At 48.8% G+C, this 19730-nt stretch overlaps 1 protein-coding gene across 2 annotated transcripts; it reads left to right on the top strand.

Moving 5' to 3' along the window:
• The first annotated feature begins 930 nt into the window (after positions 1-930).
• On the top strand, positions 931-18940 carry FBXL18 (F-box and leucine rich repeat protein 18). 2 transcript variants are annotated; one of them, XM_088527734.1, is made up of 5 exons: positions 931-1128; positions 1779-1979; positions 2615-4134; positions 6663-6881; positions 18299-18940. In XM_088527734.1, the coding sequence occupies exons 1-5, from the start codon at positions 937-939 to the stop codon at positions 18453-18455; spliced, it is 2289 nt and encodes a 762-aa protein (XP_088383860.1). In that variant the 5' UTR covers positions 931-936; the 3' UTR covers positions 18456-18940. The 2 variants fall into 2 exon arrangements, with proteins under 2 accessions (XP_088383860.1, XP_088383859.1); XM_088527733.1 differs by lacking the exon at positions 931-1128 and having other exon boundaries at positions 1920-1979; positions 2610-4134.
• Positions 18941-19730: the final 790 nt, after the last annotated feature.

Raw genomic sequence — 19730 nt, 5'->3', positions numbered from 1 at the left:
CCTCAACCCACTCCTGTTCTCTGTGTCCTCATTTATGGCCTTAAACGACAACAAACAAGGAGGAAGAAAAGCTGCAACCCATTCATCTTCCTTTGTGGGTCATCTTTAAAGAGCACTTTTCCATGAATAGTGAAATTCCCAAAGTGTAACTCTGGAAATTCCAGCACCCTGGTCCTGTCTGTACTTGAGATTTGGGGGCAGGAGCTCCCAGCAGCGCTGCCGAGCCGGAGCACCCAACAGAGATGACTGTGCAATGGCCGAGCTCCCACAGAGCCCCATGAGGTCCTTCCACCTGCCAAGTGGAATATCACACCTCACAGCTGCCCCTGATGGAGCCTGCATAGAGCCCACATTTGGGATCATTTAGGGCAGCAGTGAAGGGGGGCAGCTGCTTTATATTTGTGGGTTTCCAGGTGGGGTGGATGCCCTGGAAGAGCCGTGAGGAAGTCATGGCTCCCTTGGTTGCATTAACCCATTCAGGTCTTGTGTGTGTCATGTCTCTCCCACCTCTGCTCCCTCCAGGCTAGGAGGACACCAAGAGGGTTATTTTCTAGATGCTTCCAACGCTGCCAGCATCACTCGGCCAGGTGAGTCAGTGCTGTAACCAGCTCTGCCTCCAAGGCCCCATTTGCATTTTTTGTGCTCGACTCGGGGTTTTCTGGGGTGCTGAGCACCTATGAGCAGCTCTGCCGGCTGGGGCTGGGGAAGAACCGGCCCGACGACGCCTCTGCGGACGGCGTTTCGGGGCGAGAAACGGCGTTTCGGGGCGAGAAACGGCGTTTCGGGACGGAGGGCGCAGGGCGGCCGCTCCCAACATGGCCCCCGCCGCTCCCAAGATGGCGGCGGGAAGAGCCCACCGCGCCGCTCCCAAGATGGCGCCGAGGAACCGGCCTCCTTTCCCGCCCTCCGCGCGGGCGGGCCGGGGCCACGCTCAAGATGGCGGCGCGGCGGCGCCTCGGCAGGCGGGGAGGAGTGGCGAGCCGCGGAAGCCGGGTCATGGCAGCGCCGGAAGAGCCGTGCGGCGGCCGGGCCGGCTGGGCGGCGGGCCGGGAGGCGGCCGGTTTGAGCGGCGCCCGGCGGCGGCCCCGCGCTGCCGCCGCCGCTGCCGCCATGTTCCGCTGCGGAGAGGTGAGGCCGGGCCGCGGCGGGAGGCGGGCGGCGCGGGAGGGTCGGCCGGAGCCGGGCCCCTTCCTGCACCCCGCGGGTTTCACTGCCTCGTTAATCTGTGCCCAGCGCTTGCGGTATAAAGGCAGGGCACCCGGGGGTGCTGTGAAGCTGGCCCGCCCTTCTGCTTTACATAAATATTATATATATATATATATGTATGTATATATATATATATATACAAGTGCAACCATGGAGACTTTCTAAAGATTAACGGTTACTCAAGTCGCTTGCAGTCAGAGGGAAGGAGGGGAGAGAAGGATGAACCCTGCTAGGAAAGAAGACAACAGGGAAAGTCACTTTCCCGGTTACCAGATAAGCAGCAAATGTGGTTTGAATGTAAGGAGTGTGTCCCATTTTAAAGCAGTCTATAGCAAAAGAATGCTGCAGCTTTAGGTGTCGTTTTGCACTACCTCAGTATTCTTTTTTTAAGAGTAAGATATTGACTTCTCCATGTGAACAGATGTACCTCATGGTTAAGGTGGTTCTGTTTCCATTTTGTCTCTCTTCATCCTGAGTTTCAAGGTATTTTTTTCTTTCCCAAACTCTGAGGCTTCTGAGCTAGTAGGTTCTCTCTCTCTTTTTTTTTTTTTTTTTCTTTATTTTTTCCCTAGGAGATTGTAAGTGGGGAGAGCGAGGAGGAAAGTAGCGGCGTCAACTTGATGGAGTTCTCCGATGAGATCCTCTTGCACATCCTGAGCTATGTCCCTTGCACAGACCTTGTCCTGAACGTCAGGAGAACCTGCAGGAAACTCGCAACACTCTGCCTGGACAAGAGCCTAACCCATACTGTTTTACTGCAGAAAGACTACAAGGTGGGGAGAGCAGTTTGCTGCTTCTGTTAGTTCTGAAGACAAATCTGACCCCTGGAAAAGTTTCTAGGAGTAGAACTGTTCTGTGTGTCTCTATAAATATGCTGCTCTTAAATTCTGAAAGCAAGTAAACAATAAAACCGTTTTTATAAAAGCATTTGTTTTCCTGAATGCTTTGTTAGAAGAGCTTCCCGTTCCCTTGGTTACATAAAATACCATCAGTGAAAACTGTCCTCATTTTAGCTTCCAGAAAGTAAAATGAGAGTAAATCTGACAGAAACGTTCTTCCTTCAATATGAGTTTTCATAAATAACTATGTCTGCTGAAATAACTTTGCCGTGGGAAAAGGGAGATTGTCCTCTATTTCTGTTACTTGCTGAACAGTTTCAGCCTCACGGGTCAGTAGTGCAGAGACAAACTAGAAGGTAAAGCGAATATAACTTTAACTGGCTTAATTTGCCATGCTTAAGACCTCTTATGAGCTGTGTAATAATTCTTAGACTCTGCTGCTGTTTTGAAACATTTGGTTGAGGCACATAATCTGAATGAAGATTGTTGTACCCATCTTCAGATAAGAAACTGAGTTGGTACCTGCTGTTACCATATGTCTCATTGAATCTGGTTTTGTTTAAGTACAGGTAAACAAAGACAAAGTGAAGCAGTTGGTGAGGGATATCGGAAAAGAGATTTACCAGCTGAACATGGCTGGCTGCTACTGGCTGCCCAGCTCCTCTATCGATCATATAACGCGGTGCAAGAACCTGGTAAAACTGAACTTGTCTGGGTGCCGCATCACCTCTCTGCACCTCTCGAAGATGCTGTCCACGCTCCAGCACCTGCGCTCCCTGGCCATAGATGTCAATCCAGGTTTTGATGCCAGTCAGCTCAGCAGCGAGTGTAAAGCCACCCTCAGCCGTGTCTTGGAGCTGAAGCAAACCCTTTACACTCCATCGTATGGTGTTGTGCCGTGCTGCACTAGCCTTGAGAAACTGCTGCTGTATTTTGAGATCCTTGATCACTCACGAGAAGGTTTTATGCTTTCTGGACAACTAATGGTAGGTGAGAGCAATGTCCCTCATTACCAGAATCTTCGTGTCTTCTACGCTAGGCTGGCTCCTGGCTACGTTAACCAGGAGGTGGTGAGGCTCTACTTGGCCGTGCTGAGTGATCGAACGCCCGAGAACCTTCATGCCTTCCTCATTTCTGCCCCTGGTAGCTTTGCAGAGACGGGAGCCACTAAAAACCTTCTGGACTCGATGGCTCGAAACGTACGTCTGGATGCTTTGCAATTGCCCAAAGCCTGGATTAATGGCTCTGGCCTCCTGCAACACTTGAAGTTCAACAACCCTTTCTACTTCAGCTTTAGCCGGTGCACCTTGTCGGGTGGTCAGTTGATCCAGAGGGTCATGAATGGTGGGAAGGATCTTAAGAGCTTGACCAGTTTGAATCTCAGTGGCTGTATTCACTGTCTGGCTCCAGAATCCTTGTTTCGAAAAGCAGAAGATGACATTGACAGTAGCATTCTGGAAAGTCTGGTAGTGTCCTGCTGCAACCTGAGGCACCTCAACCTCTCTGCAGCTCATCATCACAGCTCAAAAAACATAGGGAACCATTTGTGCCAACTTCTGGCCAGACTAAAGCACCTGCTTTCATTAGCACTGCCAGTCTGCTCCATAACAGATGTTGCTGCAAACATGGAAAAGCCTCCTGTGCAGTCTAATGTGATGCCCCAAACATTAGGAAAGAAAGTCCGCATTGGGATACAGACGTATTCACACCAGAAGCCACATTCTTCAGTATTCTGGACTTTGATGGGAAGCCTTCCGTTTTTGGAAAACTTGGAAATAATTGGGTCCAGTTTCTCTTCTGCCATGCCCCGCAACGAGCCAGCAATTAGGAACTCGTTGCCCCCCTGCATCCGGGCCCAGAGCGTGGGGGATGCGGAGGTCGCTGCCATCGGCCAGGTGACTTACCTGCAAAGCCTCACCTTGGCACAACTGCCAAATATCCTAACCGGCTCCGGGCTCGTTAGCATCGGATTGCAGTGCCAGCATCTGCGGACTCTCTCGCTGGCCAACCTGGGCATGATGGGGAACGTGGTCTATATGTCTGCTCTCATGGACATGCTGAAACACTGCAAGTGTTTGAGAGATCTCAGGTGAGGGGTCATCACTGAGCTTTTTTCTTTGTGATCGTCTAGTATGTGGCTGGTTGTGCTGTTTTTACACTAGCCAAGCATTTCTGCTCTGGTCAAAAGTAGCTGAATTTCAAATATTGAATGTTTTCCTTCCTGAGTTATGGAGAGTGGGAGTTCATCTTATGTTGTCCTTGAGGACTCGGATTATGTCCTTTAAGCACTATTTCAAGCATATAAAGTCTGTGCTGCAGCTTCCTTCCTTTTAGCTGAGGAGGAGTGGATATAACTTGTTTGTGAGCTAACAGCCTGCCAGGGCAGCATTAAATGCTGTATGTGTTTCCTGACTCTTTGGCTTGGTATGTGCTTAGATCCCTGGAAAACTTTTAGGGAGCAAGATACTCCTAGGATATTTAGTTAATATTGAGATCTCCTCTGAGATTTTTCTATCTCTGGCTTATATTGAAGTTTGCTGAAGTAAACATGGCTTCTTTGCAAGTGTTAATCTTTTTAGGAAGATGAGTGTTTGGGATTTTTTTGTTGTTGTTCGTTTATTTGCTTTTTCTTTCGAGCTTCTGTGGATGAAACCGCCAGACCTGAGTGCCCTGTTGCCCTCCCCTGCTCACAAAACAAGCTCCCAGCAGCAGTAAAGGCAAGGCCAAGCTCTCAGGGAAGGCTCCTGTGACTGCAGCCATTTACAATGCAACAAAAACCCACTGCTCATCAGCTGAGGCTGCTGCTCATGTGCATCTTCGTAATGCATTGTAGCAGTGAGGGGAATCAGAGTGGCTAAAATTCAGCAGGATTTTCCATTTACACCATTTTCCCCTTTGTAAGGGGTGTAAGGAGCAGATTGGCCTCCCTCATGGAAGCAGGGGCAGCTGCTCTTGATGGACTTCCTTAGGCTGGGGTCTTGTGGGCATCCAGGGAGGTGGTTTTGACACGCGCTGCCCCATCACTCGGTTTAGGTCCTGCTGTTTCCAGACATCACGAAATGGAGGCTAAATGCAAGGCAGTGTAGAGGACAAACAAGGGTGGCTCCTTGCAGTGACAGCTAGGATTTGCAGTGCAGGGTGTCTTTTCTCTTTCCGAGTAAAGCGTAGGAAGACTTTGTGGGCTTAAAACGTTTTGAGTGTTTAGTGCCTCCTCCTAATAATGCAGTTTCTTTTCCATTTAACTAATTCCCTGCTTCTTCTACCTTTTGTCCCCTCCCCATGAAGGATTTTTCTCTAAGCTTAGAAACCAGTTGCAGGTGGAACTCCAAAGCAACATTGTCATCTAGCGCATGGAAGGAGGTACTGCAAGTGTGCTTCCCTGCCACATCCCAGATGGAGCACAAAACCTGCCCTGGGAAGGCAGAAGCTCCTGTGCTTTTTGATCTAAGCTTCTTATGGACCAATAAAACTGGAGAAGCTTCCCATTCATTTTAAGCTCTTACCCAAAGTGTGGACTGTTTTGTTCTTACACTGTTACTACCTGACCATCAGTCTCAGGCTGGGTCTTTAAGCTGCAGTTTATCAATTAACAAGATTAAGTTGCTGAGATGCCTCCACACACTACAAATGCGTGCACAGAGATTATCCAGCTCAGGTGGGGACTGCCAGCACATTATCACCTAGTGGATTAAACGTCTTGGAGCCCTTGGCCTTTCTGACCCAGTGACTGGGATTCCGAGTACTCCGAGGTCCTGTAGTAAATCCACGTGAAGGGCGAGACCAGCCCCTGAGCAGGTTCTGCTCCCACACACTAATTCGTGTGAAGGAACAATCCAGTTATGCTGCTGGTTGAAACCTGGACCTTCCCTGACCACGTGTGGCTTCACAGTGCTCCTTCGTGGTCTTCTGGACCGTGATGAGAGACTCTGTGTAGCAATAATAGCAAATTATCACTCTGTTCTCCAACCTAGCGTTCAAGATAAAGCTTGGATTGAGGATGATCCTTGCTATGGGAGGGCAGTAGCTTAGGTCCTTTTCCACTGTCTTTTGTCTGGCTGGGGAAAGCTGATTGTGGTGGCCTTGGCTCAAAGGCAGGAGTTCTGCATCGCCCCGTGTGCATCATGAATTTTTCATGCCTGCTTCTGGCTAGGCAGTACACTGAATGTGACTGCTTTGAGCAGCATTTGCTGTGCTGGAGCAATGACTCCCGAATCCACATCAGCTACCTGCTGGAGCCAGGTAGCAAAAACTGTTGTCCTAGCCCTAAGGATGGGCCTACTGATCAAATCTGGGCTCATCTTACCAATGTGCTATTGTGGAAGACTGGTGAAAACACAGCTACTCTCCAGCAATGCCCTGGGGGCTCTGAAATTCTGCAGTTTAAGCTCTTTCTGCAGTGATATTTTGTTTGCCTCTACAAGAGGTTTGAGCTTGCAAAGCTGTTTGTCCTGCATGTTACTGATGCACGTGCATAGAAGGGTATTGCCCGTGCAAGCGGAATAGGTGGTGGGAGAAGCTTGGTTGTTCCATTTCCCAAACCGTGTTGAACATTCTGCCTTCCCACCATTTTAAAAACGCCCGAATTGCCCGTGGACTTGTTTTTATTTCCTTTTGCAGGCTGGAGCAGCCGTACTTCAGCGCGGGCGCCCAGTTCTTCCAGGCCCTGAGTCACTGCTCCTCTCTGCAGCGCCTTTGCATCGTCTCCCGGAGCGGCACCCTGCAGTCTGACGCAGTGATGTCATTCATGGCCAACTGCCTCGAGGTCGTCATGTGCCACATGTTTATGGGAGAATCTCTTACCGTTTGCAAAAATCTCCAGCAGTCTCTTGTCCGGAGGTGAGTTTGCCAAGGGGTCAATGGGGGATTTCTGGAACTGCCCGAGATTTATCTCCATTTCCCTGCCTGCCAACGTTTGTATGGCGTGGAGCACTCGTTGCAGGAAGCCAATAGGTGCTGTGTGGCTGCTTGGCATGTGAGCTAGCCTCTTATTAAAATAAGAGTCAATAAGTGAAAATTTTGAAGGTACTATGTGAATTTTTGATTCCATTCCCACCCGTGTTCTCTGCAGTTGTGTTAGGGCTGAGCTGCGGTTCTGTATGTACAGCTCCATCATAAATCAAATAGCAATTCCGTGTAAACAAAACATCTGGCGACATTTTAAGTACTGAGAGGTTTGACCTTGAAGCTTTCCTCCTTTCCCACAAGTGACTAAGATAATTCTGTCCTCTAATCACTTGTAAATGTCACTTACTGATAATCCCCTAGCAGCGCAACTCAAAAGCCTTTAAAGGGTTGTTGTGAAGGCTGCTTTAGGGGAGGGGGGAATGGTACATGCTGCCTTTGCACGTTTGGCAGTTCTTAAATGCATCTTGCCTGGCCCCTTGCCGTGTTCTGAAGCTCGCATGGTGGGAAGCATTTGTGTGCGAGCCGTGAACTGCATTTGAAAAGAGAGCTTTTAATTACGCCTGGCATTTTGAAATCTCCTAATAGCGGCAGTCATCTTACAAAATATTTCCCATGCAACAGACTTTCCATTATTATTTTTTTCTATAAGGCATTTTCTCCGCCTTCAGTCTGTTTTCTTTGTCACCTACTGTTGCTTTCCTCTGTTAAGCTCTAATAAAAATTTCAAATCGCATGGCATTATTACTGCATCCTAAAGGGTGCTCCTCCCCTCCAGCCTTTCTCCAGCTTCACCCTCACTTATTAGACTTGGCTTGTTTCCTAGAATCAAATCCAGAAGCGCCTATGACTATATTAGCTACCTATCAAACTGCATACAAGGCTGTTACTGCCTCTACAAGGCCTGTGTCCCTCTGGGGGAGCGATTTTTGGGCACATCCAAGTAAATTCCTTGTTATGTGTCAAGGACTTCTTGGATTTGTTTTTTACAGGGCTTTGTGTCTGTAATAGCATTCCCTGGTCTGATGCAGTTGTGCTTTGAGGATCCTTAGAAAGAAGCAACTATCCACAGTTCACATTTTTTATTCTGCCTTCCCATATGAGATGCCACTGCAGCACTGGCCACTTCATGTCCCTTTACTGGCCAGAACTATGTTGTTCTGCAGTCTTTTCTCTTTTTTCCCCCTTCTTTTTTGTCGTGTATGGATCCCAACTACATTCTGCACCTCTTAATAATTTAAACCCTGGGAACTTTCCAAAGAGCAGATGATGCCTCGTGGAAATGTTAAAAGCTATTTTTATTTTTAGTAACAATTCTGGCTGTCATACTATTTTTCTGCTTTTGTATTTTATTAATAGGAACATTTGTATGAAAATATTTTTTCTTCTTCTCCCCCCCCCCCCCTTTTTTTTTTTTTTTAAGAAAGCATCTGCTCCCTATGCCGATTCTGCACCTGAAGTCACAGTCCTCGGTGACACAGTAATTGGTGGCTCTGGAAACAATTTTGATGTCACGTAAGATTATGACTTCAGGAGGAGGAAAAGCAGTGGGAGCAGATGCTCTCCTAAGCAACCAAGATCCTGCCCTCATGCAACTGTCTCTAGTAATAAAATGCAAGGAATAATATACAGAAAATGATGTGTAAGCAAAGCCTGGAGGTTTCCATGAGCCATCAGTAAGCCTTTAACCATGTGACTTTTCCAGTGATCCCGTTCCTGTCCTTGCACAAATATGCCTACAGATGGGGTCAGGAATTGACTTTCTCTTGACTGCATTTTTATCTATTTCTTCAAGGGCAAAGGGACATGTCGTAAAACCCCTGAGTGCGTTTTCTTGGTAGCTAGCTCATTGCTTAAACCTGTGGGCGAGGGCTCGAGTTTGCGCAGCGCGGCTTTGCGAACGCGCTGCTCGCGTGCAAGAGCCCATCGGGCAGCGGGTTTGGAATTAGATATTCTGTGCCAGAATGAGAGAAGGTGATTTATTTGTATATAAGTGTATTTATTGTTTGGAATTCGTGCAGATGCCGAGCATGTAGTGAAAAAGGGAAAGAGTGGGTGGGAAGGTGGGAATGAGAGCGGAGCTGGCAAGCTGGAGCCGGCCTTTGTTTGCTCCCCTTCCTTTGAGCTGGGAGCATCGATCCGTATTCCTCGGGTCCCACTGAGGATTAGGCTTCCTGGTTCAGGGCCAGCTGAGATGACCTTTTTCTGGGCTGGGAACAGCTAGGGGATTGATGGTTTTTGACCAGGGAGATGTGGCTTAAGTGACTTTTATTTCTGCTCTTTTTTGGAGGGGATTGAGGAGCTGGAAAGGCCTAGGGCTGATCATACACCAGCAGTTTGCTGCAGCCTGTCGAGCTGGGAGGGCTTGAAAATGCAACCCAACGCAGTATGGGGCTGTGTTTTCCAGACGTGGATTCGCAGGAGGGATCAGGTCCTAGCAGAGACCAGGATTCTCAAACTCTTGTCCATAAAATACAGCTAGTTTTGGTGTATTTGTACCACCAGCCCGCCTGCTAAGAGAGTTACTCTCACATCTTTTAGTCCTGTGTCAGCTCTAAACTGGGTCCCTGTTGTCTGTTTTTCCTGCAGGTATTTGACTGGTTGAAGTTTGCTGCCATTTAGTAGGGATTAGTTTTCATATTTAAATCATTAGAAGCCTCTCATTCCATTTTGCCTCCCTTGCAGTGAAACACAGTAAGCCGAGCAGAACTCGTCGGGAGCTCTCATCAGCAAACACGAGGCTTGCAAGGGCAAGGTCTCCTCTGAGCTTTAGAGAAGCCTGTTTCCCTGTGGGCAAATATATCATTGCAGTGTTTTTCTTTATTCTTTTTTTTTCTCCTGTGTGTATGAGAGGGGTAATCTCCCTTGTGGTTCAGGGATGTACAGAAGGGGAAAAAGGGCAGAGTGGGAAATGCAGCGTGCGTGATCCATGTCCACTTCCCTGCTCTTCCTCAGATTTTGCACGTGACAGCGGCCTCGTCTCGCAGCTTCTCTGTAAAGCAGCGTTTCTGTCGTGTCACACGGTGCTCCGCTGCCGCCGCGCTTCGCATCGAAGCAGGCCTGGTGCCCAGCGTTTCCCCTTGCACCCAGATTTTGTCAAAACTATCAGCTCCAGGCTGCCTTTGCTTGAACAACTCACGTTAAAACCGCTGAAGTGCTAATTCCAAAAACTATACAGAACCACAATCCTGAGTGCCCAGACCTAAGCTTGGAGGCTGCACCATGAGCCCAGTTCTGTGACCTCCACGAAATGGAAGATTTACTCCTTATTTTGGGCCAACTTACTGAGATTCAGTTGTGATTTGGGCAACTAGTCAGTAGATGGAGCTGTGGCCTGCAATGGGTGTCCCGCTGCTCCATGCTGTCCTGATGTGTTGCTTGCTAAATAATCTTGTTTATCCGCCTGGATTTCTCTGCCCCAGAAATCTTGTGGGGAAAGGGATGGGGATGACTTCAGCGCTGCTGCCGGCACCGGTGCTGCCCGCTGCGGAGCTGCAAGGGAAGCCGCGCGCGCGGGAGAGCCTAGCAGCAGGAAGGGGCTTGGGAAAAGCGACGGGAATGCATGGAAAACGCCCCCACGGCCTCAAGGACAATCCTTCTTTTCCACTGGGTTTCTTTGAATTTTTCTGGGTTTGGCTTAAGAGTTTAGGTAGTTGCTGTTTATTGTAATGACTTCAAGGGCTCGGTGATACCAGACAATAGAAGCCTGTGTAAAGTCCTTGAAAAAAACACCTTGAAACAGATCAAGAAAGCAACACTAGAATTAAAAAAAATCTCTGAGAGCGAGCGGTGTCATTAGGGATTCTTTGTACACGGGGGGAAGGTGCCAAGATTTAGAGATGTGAGGCAAGCTGAGCCCTGGTAGTGCGTGGCCAGGGTACAAGGGCCCGTGGTGCAGCTGGAGCTGCTCTTGGGAGGCGGGTGGGCAGCTTGGGGGGTCTCCAAAAGCCCCTCTCTCATCTCCTGCATCCCAAAAGCTGTTTGGAGGTGGTGCAGAGGAGCCAGAGCCCGGATCCTGGCACAGCATCCACCAGGATACGAGTGCCAGGTTGGAGCTGTGGTGCTTGGTGGTCCTACCTGTGCTGCTGGCTGTGGGGCCAGCCACGTCTTGGCTGTTGTCCCCAACAAATGGCTCTAATGTGACGGAGTGCTGTGCCTCGCTACGTGGATGGCTCTGAGGGTTAATCAGTGCTCTCCAGTACAGTGGGTTTTCCTATTTTTAGAAATTTTTCCTAAAAAAAAATCCTATTTTCCTATTTTAGGAAATTTTTTAGGACATCCCCTGTGCTGGGGATGCAGGACCTGGAGAGAGAGAGAGAGAGATACAAACTTAGTCTTCCTGGTCCTCCCTGGCTCAGGTGTGAGCACTGCCTAGTTCGAAGGGACTTTCACAACAAGACTCGCACCACTTTCCAGGAATAGCTATTTCAGTCTTAATTAGATCTGGCTATTCAAACTGCTCTAGTGTTGTCTAAACTCTCCCCTGCTTGTCATTGTCCTTTTAACATTAAATTCTTGCCTGGATGTTTCCTCTTCTTAAACTGCTGCTCCCTTTATCCCTGGGTGGCTGTGACAGCCAGGATGTGGAGGGGCTATAGGACCCACCTGGGATTTGCTTGCAGAAGTGGGACTTGCAGGTGGGAGCCTGGGGCTGAAACTGTGAGTGCTGGGGAAGTGCTGAACGAGCCAGTCCCTCCTCTGGTGCTTGGCACAGGCCTGAATCATCACAACTGACTTTTTGCTCAGCTCGGAGCTAAGCTTTCTCCTCTCCCTTATTACTTCTGCCTTGAAAATCCCTTTGTTTTTTTTTTCTAGTTGGCTGATTTATTCTCCCTGCCCTGCTTCTCGTTTCTGGCTTGGCCTCAGAAAAGCCCCTGCGGATGCTCCTGTTGACTCGCAGAGCGGATGGGAAGGGGCTCCTAGGGCAGAAAGCAGGTGGAAAATCTTTGCATTCTGCCAAGTGCTTCCCTGTCCCTGCTGCACTGCCCACCTGACTGCCGCAAATGCATTGACACTGCAAAAAGCTGGTATTACCACCTAGGGCTTATTTGAGATTTTCAAGCTGTCTTTAGCTTCCCTTCACCACCTTCTCTTCCTTCTGACCTTGAAAAAAAGAAGTACCTCGCGGCACGCCGCTGTTTTTCCCGAATCCCCGAGCCAGCACGGGAGCTGCCAATCCCACTCCGCTAGCCTAAGCATGTTGTGGGCTCCGTCCCTGCGTCTGATTGCAGAAGACTTAATGTATCGCCGGGCTGGTGTAGTGAATCATTAGCATCCTGTTCCAGCTTTCATTGTCTGCTTCATTTCCTGCTCTTAGAAACCCCTGAATCATTCTGTCACGGGCTGAATAACAAACTGCATCCTTGTCAGCTCGCGTTACCCAAGAATTCCGTGGAGGGCTCCGTGAGGAGGGCCTGTGCTTGGGGTGCGCTCCTGGCGCCTTGGCTCCTGCAGGGATGTTGCTGGAGGTGGATTCCGATGCTCTGCAAGCTCGTGCAACTGTGGGACCATCCCTGCTTTTGTGCATTACTCGAACTTTAGGAGGGGGTACTAAAATGTCTCATCGAATGCATTCCTGTGGCTAACCCAAATGACTTGTTTTAGCTGCTAGCTCATGTGTTTTGAAGGGAATTCAGTCCCCAAACCCTTCTTAGAGGGTAAATTGGTTTGTGCACGAAATAGGTTTCAAGCAGTGTCCTCCTCCCTCTCTTGGCTGAGAAATAATATTGGAGTAGTGCTGTCGTGCTCCCTCTTCATGAGGGTGTAAAAGGCTGAACGGAAGCATTAAGTGCAGCTTTAAAGCATTTCCATAGTAAAATAAATCTAATTGAGCAGTTATTGCAGTAGCTTTTTAATTTGTGGAAGAGATTAGGAAATAACTTTCAGCTTGCTCTGGCAGAGCGCTCCCCCAGGACGTGTCCTGGGCACTCTGGCTTCGCTCCTCGGGTTCTTATTCCCTCCCTCTCTAATTGTCCAGTCGCATCCAACTGCTGCAGAGCTCAGCTGGCCAAATAACGTGGGAACTTGGGACTCTGGAAGCGTGTTTGATAAGAACCTTGGAATAGTGGAGTGTCATTCATGCCTTACAAGAGAGCACTGGCCTCGGCTCATGGGATGAGTTGAGATACACTGGGAGATTAACCAGTATTGCGTGTGACCAACATCCAGAGAGTCTAGTTCATGACCCTTCCTCTCAGGCTGGAGGCTCTAACATTGTGATTTTAGGTGAGGGGAAATTCCAGGCTTTGGTAGGATGCCACTTGGTCGTACAGATGCAGGGGGTGGAAGACCCCATGAGAAGACAACACTTGAAGGAGGAAATCCCTTGTGTGAGGCACAAGCAACCTGAGGAATCACAGCTCCTTTCCTAGGGAACTTTTGAAGGCCCCTTCTGAGATGAGAAGGGGAAGTCTGCCCAGTGCTGATGCACCGTTGGGATTAGCAAGGAGAGGTATTAAGGAGCAGGTCTGCTTTAGAGCCACTGTGCAGGCTTTGGAGCCACTTGAGAGGCACCTGGGGAAGTGGAGAGCGACAAGGGGCTACCCTGCTCACAAATGAAGGTGCCTGGGAGGATTCAGCCCTTCGTTTCTTTGGTGTGGCTGGAAAAAAACTCTGGAGAAGCTTCATTTTGTGCTCTTGGCGTCCCTGCAAGCAAAGGGAGGTCTTGCAATTCCACATTACTGAATTCTGGGGCTGAGTAGTGGAACAAATCGTAAGTGCACGGCTGGCCTTCCTGCAAGGATGGGAAAAGCATGTGTGTGTATGTTGGGTCCTGTCACTCGTCAGCTGCTCCAGCTTGTCCTTGCACTTCTCCTTTCCACCATGCCGAGCCCCAGGGATGGGAGTTTCCAGCCCTGGCTCAGGTGCCTTGGCTGAAGCTTGCAAGGCAGATGCCACATTTGAACTTTGGAGATTTCAGTCTTCCAGTGAAAACAAACTTATGCTGTGCCTGGAGGAGGATTAGCAGGGTGGTTTTTAGGCATGTGGGTGAAAGAACTGTGCTCGGGCCAAAATGAGAGCCAGGCTGACTTCTCTTCTCCTGGGAAACTTGTTCCTCTCCAGAAGCAACTTGCCAGGTGGCAGGGGCTGTGCACGGAGGCAGGAGAAGGTGTGTGACCACAGCAGAGATCAGAGGGCTCTTGTGAGTCCGAACCTTCTCCAGTCCCTCTGTGCTTTGTTCCCTCAAATTGAGCTTCTTGAGGTTGCCTTTCAAATTCTCTCTCAAGTCTCTTCCCTCATGAGACCATCTCATTTGCTGATGTTTAAAAAATTCTGCCCTTGATCTCCCCCTGATACTCTGTATTTCCTCGTTTTATCTGATGTGTACTTCTTCTGTGTACTTCTTTTAGTGCCAGTGCTTAATTATACCACCTTGTGTGCCCTTATTCCTGCTCGCCAGGTTTGAAGTGGGATGTGCCGAAACCTCTGAAGTTGGCATTGGGTTTTCTCTTGTTTTCCTCTGGAGATCTCCAGAGGAAATAGTCTTCAGTTCCAAATGCTGCCTTGCCCTTCCTCTGTAAGAAGGCAGGTAAGCGCGAGGCGCCCGCGACGCAGCGGATCTGTCGTCGCGTGGGAGCCGAGGTGCAGACGGAGCCCGCGCCGTCACCGCGACCCACCTGAGGTTTTGGGATGCCCTTGAGCTGCGTCAGCAGGTGAAGTTCTGAGGACTGGGTGGCCTCCCTATAGAGAAGTATGTCTGAAAACACTCCGAGGGTGTTTGCCGGGAGATAACCACATTCCAGGGAGTGACTCTTTTGTCCTGCCGGAATCAGGGGAATCTGATTGAAGTGCAGCTTTGCTTTAGACTTTTTCCCCTTCTTTTTGACTTTGTCCCTGACCTACATATTGGATCCTGCCATGCTGGTTGGAAGTAATTGAGACCATAGTGGTAGGCTATTTACCAAGCTGTTCACTTGAAAATAACCTTCCTGTGGCCAGTCCACACCTGTTCTCGGATGATTCTGGAGGCAAATAGCAAAGTGTTATTAACCCTTCCAGCCATGTGCAACTTCTTCAAGATCTGGCTATAGTATGAGGCCATATTTCAGCTGATGCCAGAGGGGTTTGTGAAGCTGCCTGTGCTCTAATCAGTGTCTCCCTGCTCCATGGGTGACTCCATTCAGCTCCTAAAACCAGGCCCACTCCGTATCCACATCCAAACGAAGACACTTTCAGAGATCTCCTTGCGCAAGTTTCTGCTGGGCAGTGGTTGGTTTGGTGTCAAGTCTGCTGGACCAGAGGCTGTGCTGGAAAATGCGCATGGAGGGGTATTTTCTTCTGTCATGCCAGTGGTTGGTTCTGATTAAAAGATCTGTTTTGAAGGGGCTGCTAGTGAGTTGTCTAGAAAATTTGCTTTCATTTAATTAATCGTGATGAGTTTAGTCTGGAGGTTTTGTAGGAGGGAGCTAGCAAACATCCCCTTGGCGGCTTTCCTTTGGAAAAAGGCAGGGTTTCGTGTCTGGAGCTGCAGCTCTTTTGTCTCTCCGGGTCAACATCCTTCTCTGTCCTTCGGGTTTTTATTTTACAAGCCGTGTGCTTGCAGAGGTAGATCCAGTTTGAAGTCCATCCAGGTGTGGAATGAGGAAAGAACCGTCAAGAAGATTACAGGAGCTATTCTGCAACTCATTAACTCAATCTCTTCCCCTTCTTGTTATCTCCTCCCCGTGCCCGGGGCCGTTGGAACAGGGGCTCTAAGTGCTCCTCAGTTAATCTAGCCCACCTGGGCAGGTGCACGAAGAAAGGAATTGCCTCCCGGGGAAGGACGGAAGGAGCAGAGGTTGCAGGGGGAGTCTGCTTTTGGGAACTGCTAATCCCAGTTTAACGTTGTGACAGCTGCTTGTTAAAATCAGGGTGTTTTTTAACAGGCAGTTAAAGCAGAGGCTTTGCACGCACATTTAGCTGAGAATAATAGCGAGCCATGTGCATTTGATTTTTTTTTTCTCTTTTTTTCTTAAATCACGCAAATTGTACATGGAAAGAATTCCACGGCGTCAGCTCGCAGGGTTATGGAATTTACAAGGGTTGTAGTCACACACGGCTTCCTGCTTGGGGGGAGAAAATGACAAAGCTTTCTTTTTGTTTTACTTCTATTATTATTATGTATTTTTTTTTCAAGATGAAGTTCAAATCCCAAACATAAATCCAGCCTTTTTGCAAGGTATATTTACTGTGGTGCGTTTTTTTTTCCCCAGCTGTCTTGGTGGCAGATTGTCGTGTAAACTTGTCGAGGTTCTTGTTTTTATAGCTACATGTAAGGACTGCATATAAGCTGCAATTTTGCGTATGGTGAGAAAGCAGCATGCAGATCTAATTTGAGCGAGTCTATATACAAAGAAAGAAGCAGAGGTTCCTGAGCCTCAGGGTTTTATGGTCAGGAAGGCTGTATCCTGCAAAGATGCCTGTTTTTCTCCTACACTGAACTTCAGTAAACTTGGTCTATTAACATGATTTTCTCCGCAGGACTGTGGTGTTGGATAAGAAACATGAAGAGCAGAGGCAGAGGAGGGACTATCAAACAGACATTTGCTGTATTTTATGTAATTTCACTGCTGACTTTACCCAACTGCCTCCCAGATCAGTGGTTATTTGCAGACTGGGTTCTTGCAGGCAGCACTGTGGAAGCAAGGGACCGTGCAGCTCCTGCACAACGCCCGGATGAGCTCAGGGAAAGGGGCTCTTTTCTGCCAGCCCTTAGGCATCAGCAGCAGCTCTGTGATGTGGAAAGGTGTAAAATTTCCCCAGGTAGTTTTGGGATGGGAATTTCTTGCTCCTGCAGCTATGTAGGTCCAGGAGAATTAACTTAATCCACCAGGACTGAACAGCTAAATTTGGTATGGGTATTTGCCTGCTACATTTTTTGGCACCTCTATCCCAAATTGTTTGTGGATGAGAACACCTTTTCTGTCTCCTGGAGAAATTCCAGTCTCTTGGGGCCTTTCCATCAGCTGGCCCTGCTGCTAGCATGTGTTGCTTGGGATTTTCATGCATGTTTCCACTGCTGTGACCTCTCTATTTGAGAGAAGTCCGGCTGTTTCGGTGCTAGGGGGATGAGCTGGGGATTTTCCAGCCGCAGCCTGTGCAGGAGGAGCTTGTTCAGCAGGGATCCCCCCTTCAGACCCAGCACAACCCGTTTTGCCCTCCGTGGACTGATGCTGCCACTCTGGCACTGCCTCCTTTATAGCGGTAATGACCTGGCCCTCATCACACGGTTCAGAGGCAGTGTCTTGTTGGAGAATTACTAATGGTCACAAGTGTTTTAAACTTAAGGGTGTAACCCTTCAGTGATGACACAAATTCCCTTTACCCCAGCTGTAAAAGCTTGCAGGGGGAAGCTGACTTTTTCTTGTTATGGCACATTTTCATATGGTTCTTTCTCTCCCCCTTGTTTCCTAGCTCACCAGGTTGCTCTCTTGTGCAGCTGATGGGGATGTGGGCATCTTTGTATGGTTGTTCTTACATTATGCATATTTTAAATGTTGCTGTTCTCTTCCTCTGTTGTATAATGATAACCCAGCTGCTTCTCATACTGTTGTGTCAGGGCTCTCGTTTGCGAGGTCTGAGATGCTCCGTGTGTGCTGCAAAGAGGCCCAGTGGTGCAGTGTTGGTGAGGGGTCCTGGGAGGACAGGAAACTGCAGCTTTTATTTTTAAATGGGGGGCCAAACAGTTTGAGGCTGTAACTTCAGGAACTGGGACCCAGATTCCAGTGGCAAAGGGGGATACCTGAGTACCTTTCTGTTTAGAGCAGAATCATGCTGCCAAGGCAGGTTTTCTGCAGCCCTTATTAAAAAGGAGGCTGCAGTGTGTGTGTGTGCATGCGTGTGAGCACACTTAAATGCTTATCTGCAGATCTGAGCTTTCCAAACTTGCCTCTGCTCTAATTGCAGAGTGTGGGCTCTGCATGCAGAACAACTGAGCCCGGAGTGCTAATCCCAGGCTCAGCCCCGAGGGAATGCCTGGCACTGCGCTGCCCTGATTTTTAATGGCTCTGCAGCTTGCTGCTGGTTTGCAGCAGCTTCTCGTTGTTATCCCTGAGCACCTTGCCCAGCTTGGTTAAAGCTCCTGGGAGCCCTGGTCCTCTGAGAATACCTGTGTGTTGCGGATTTTACTCCTTCCTCATGTCAGCCCTGAATTGGACTTGTCAGCTCCAAAGATTGCTGCAAAATGGTTCAATTCAGCCTGTGTCCTGCTCACACACGGGGGAGAGGGGACCTTGACTTCCAGTGTCCCTCCTGGCTCATCAGAACAACCCTTCCTTGCTCCTCGTGCTGCATGACCTGCATCCCTGCAAGCCCCTTCTCTTACCCTGGACAACTCTTGTTTCTCCTCGGCTAATAACCTGTGTCTGATCCAGTTTCCAGGCAGACCGCCCGGCACTGAACGTCGTCATCTTCCCTCTCCTTCACGAGGACTTGACAGAGGTCATCAGAGATGTCCCCATGAGGCACCTGGATGAAATTACCCTGTTTAAGAGCAGAGTGGCCGAGGAGCCTCCCAACCTGTGGTGGTGACGGTCGCGGCGCGGGAGGGACAGTTGGAGTGAACACACGAAAGAGCTTCTCGTCGACCTGGATTCCCCATCCTCAGCCCGTGGCCACCTCGCTGGATGCTGTACAATCACTTTAATTAGGTGCAATTGCAAAACAAAAAAAAAAAACGCTGGGCCTTTGCTGTGGGGAAACATCTATTGGGTAATGCTCGCCTCGAAAAAGCCTATCTCCAAGGCTTCTGGAATACGCTGAGTATTTCCTTGCGGTTAATATTGAATTGCTTTGTTATTGTACTGAAGTTAAAGGTAAGAGACTGTCTTAATGATGCCCTTCCCCTGTGTTGCCTGGTGTAGGGGCCCCTGTGTACTTTGGCAGTGTGCTTTGTGATATTGGTGGAAATCATTCTTTGCTTTGGTCTACTTTTGGCAAAATAGGAAGCCTAGGCCAGCTACGAGGCACAACGTGTGTTGCTCAGTTGAAATAAATCACATCTTTTGTATGTTACAGATAGCATTTGTAGTCATGTACACCTGCAATCATGGATATTTAAAGGGTTTTTTTGAATGAGAAGTACCTCAAAGACTCTCTTTTTTTCTTATTTTTAGAATAACAAATCATGGTCATCAGCCCCTTGGCTGTGGTGTGTTCTTATTGCTGATAGTGTTTCCATCAGTTGGCCTGGTGGAAGTTCAGCTGGGTTTGATAATCCTTGTCCAGGGGTCAATGGTGCCCACAGTGAGCAAGCTGAAGCTTAGATCTGATTTAAATGCAGTCTGTCTTGCAGCTGGGATGGGAATATAGTGTCCCGGTTCTGTCCTTAGATCCCACGCCTTGAGCTCGTGCTAGTTTTAGAGACATTAATGAAGTATTTTCAGTGTGATTTCAGTCGGCTTCTCTGCTCCACAGAGCTTCCTCGGGCATCAGTAGTGGTCTGGATCACTTTCATATTGCCTTATTTTTTGAGCACTTTTGAAAACATCAGACAGCTGTACCAAAAACCAAGCTACAAAATCTTGGAGCGACATTTTTCCGTGGCGGTCGGGTCTCCCCTTTGCTGGAGTATTTTGTGGGAAAACGCTGGGTTTGTCTCTTTGCAAAACAGTTATCGACTTCCAGTTCAGCCCGTTTTTCACCCGTGATCTCCTAAATGCTGATCTCCAAATGCTCCTAACGTGCTGAGTGGTTTTGCTGTGGCACTGCTTTCCCGGGGAGGCCCAGGGTGCTCCAGAGCTGATGTCCCCGTGTCCCCGTCAGCATTTTCTACGGAGCACGCTGTGTCCTGAGCACTGCTGTGAT

The sequence above is a fragment of the Tinamus guttatus genome, unplaced genomic scaffold, assembly GCF_059628265.1.
Source record: "Tinamus guttatus ecotype Peru unplaced genomic scaffold, ASM5962826v1 Tinamus_guttatus_pri_ptg000291l, whole genome shotgun sequence".
NCBI lineage: Eukaryota > Metazoa > Chordata > Aves > Tinamiformes > Tinamidae > Tinamus > Tinamus guttatus.
This window is presented reverse-complemented; position numbering and strand designations above follow the sequence as displayed.

Bases quoted from the DNA above. Each gene is read 5' to 3' on its own strand.
- FBXL18 (XM_088527734.1), top strand. From the start codon at position 937: ATGGCGGCGCGGCGGCGCCTCGGCAGGCGGGGAGGAGTGGCGAGCCGC. The intron at 1,980-2,614 runs GTGGGGAGAGCA...GTTTAAGTACAG, and splicing joins TACTGCAGAAAGACTACAAG to GTAAACAAAGACAAAGTGAA. The intron at 4,135-6,662 runs GTGAGGGGTCAT...TTCCTTTTGCAG, and splicing joins AAGTGTTTGAGAGATCTCAG to GCTGGAGCAGCCGTACTTCA.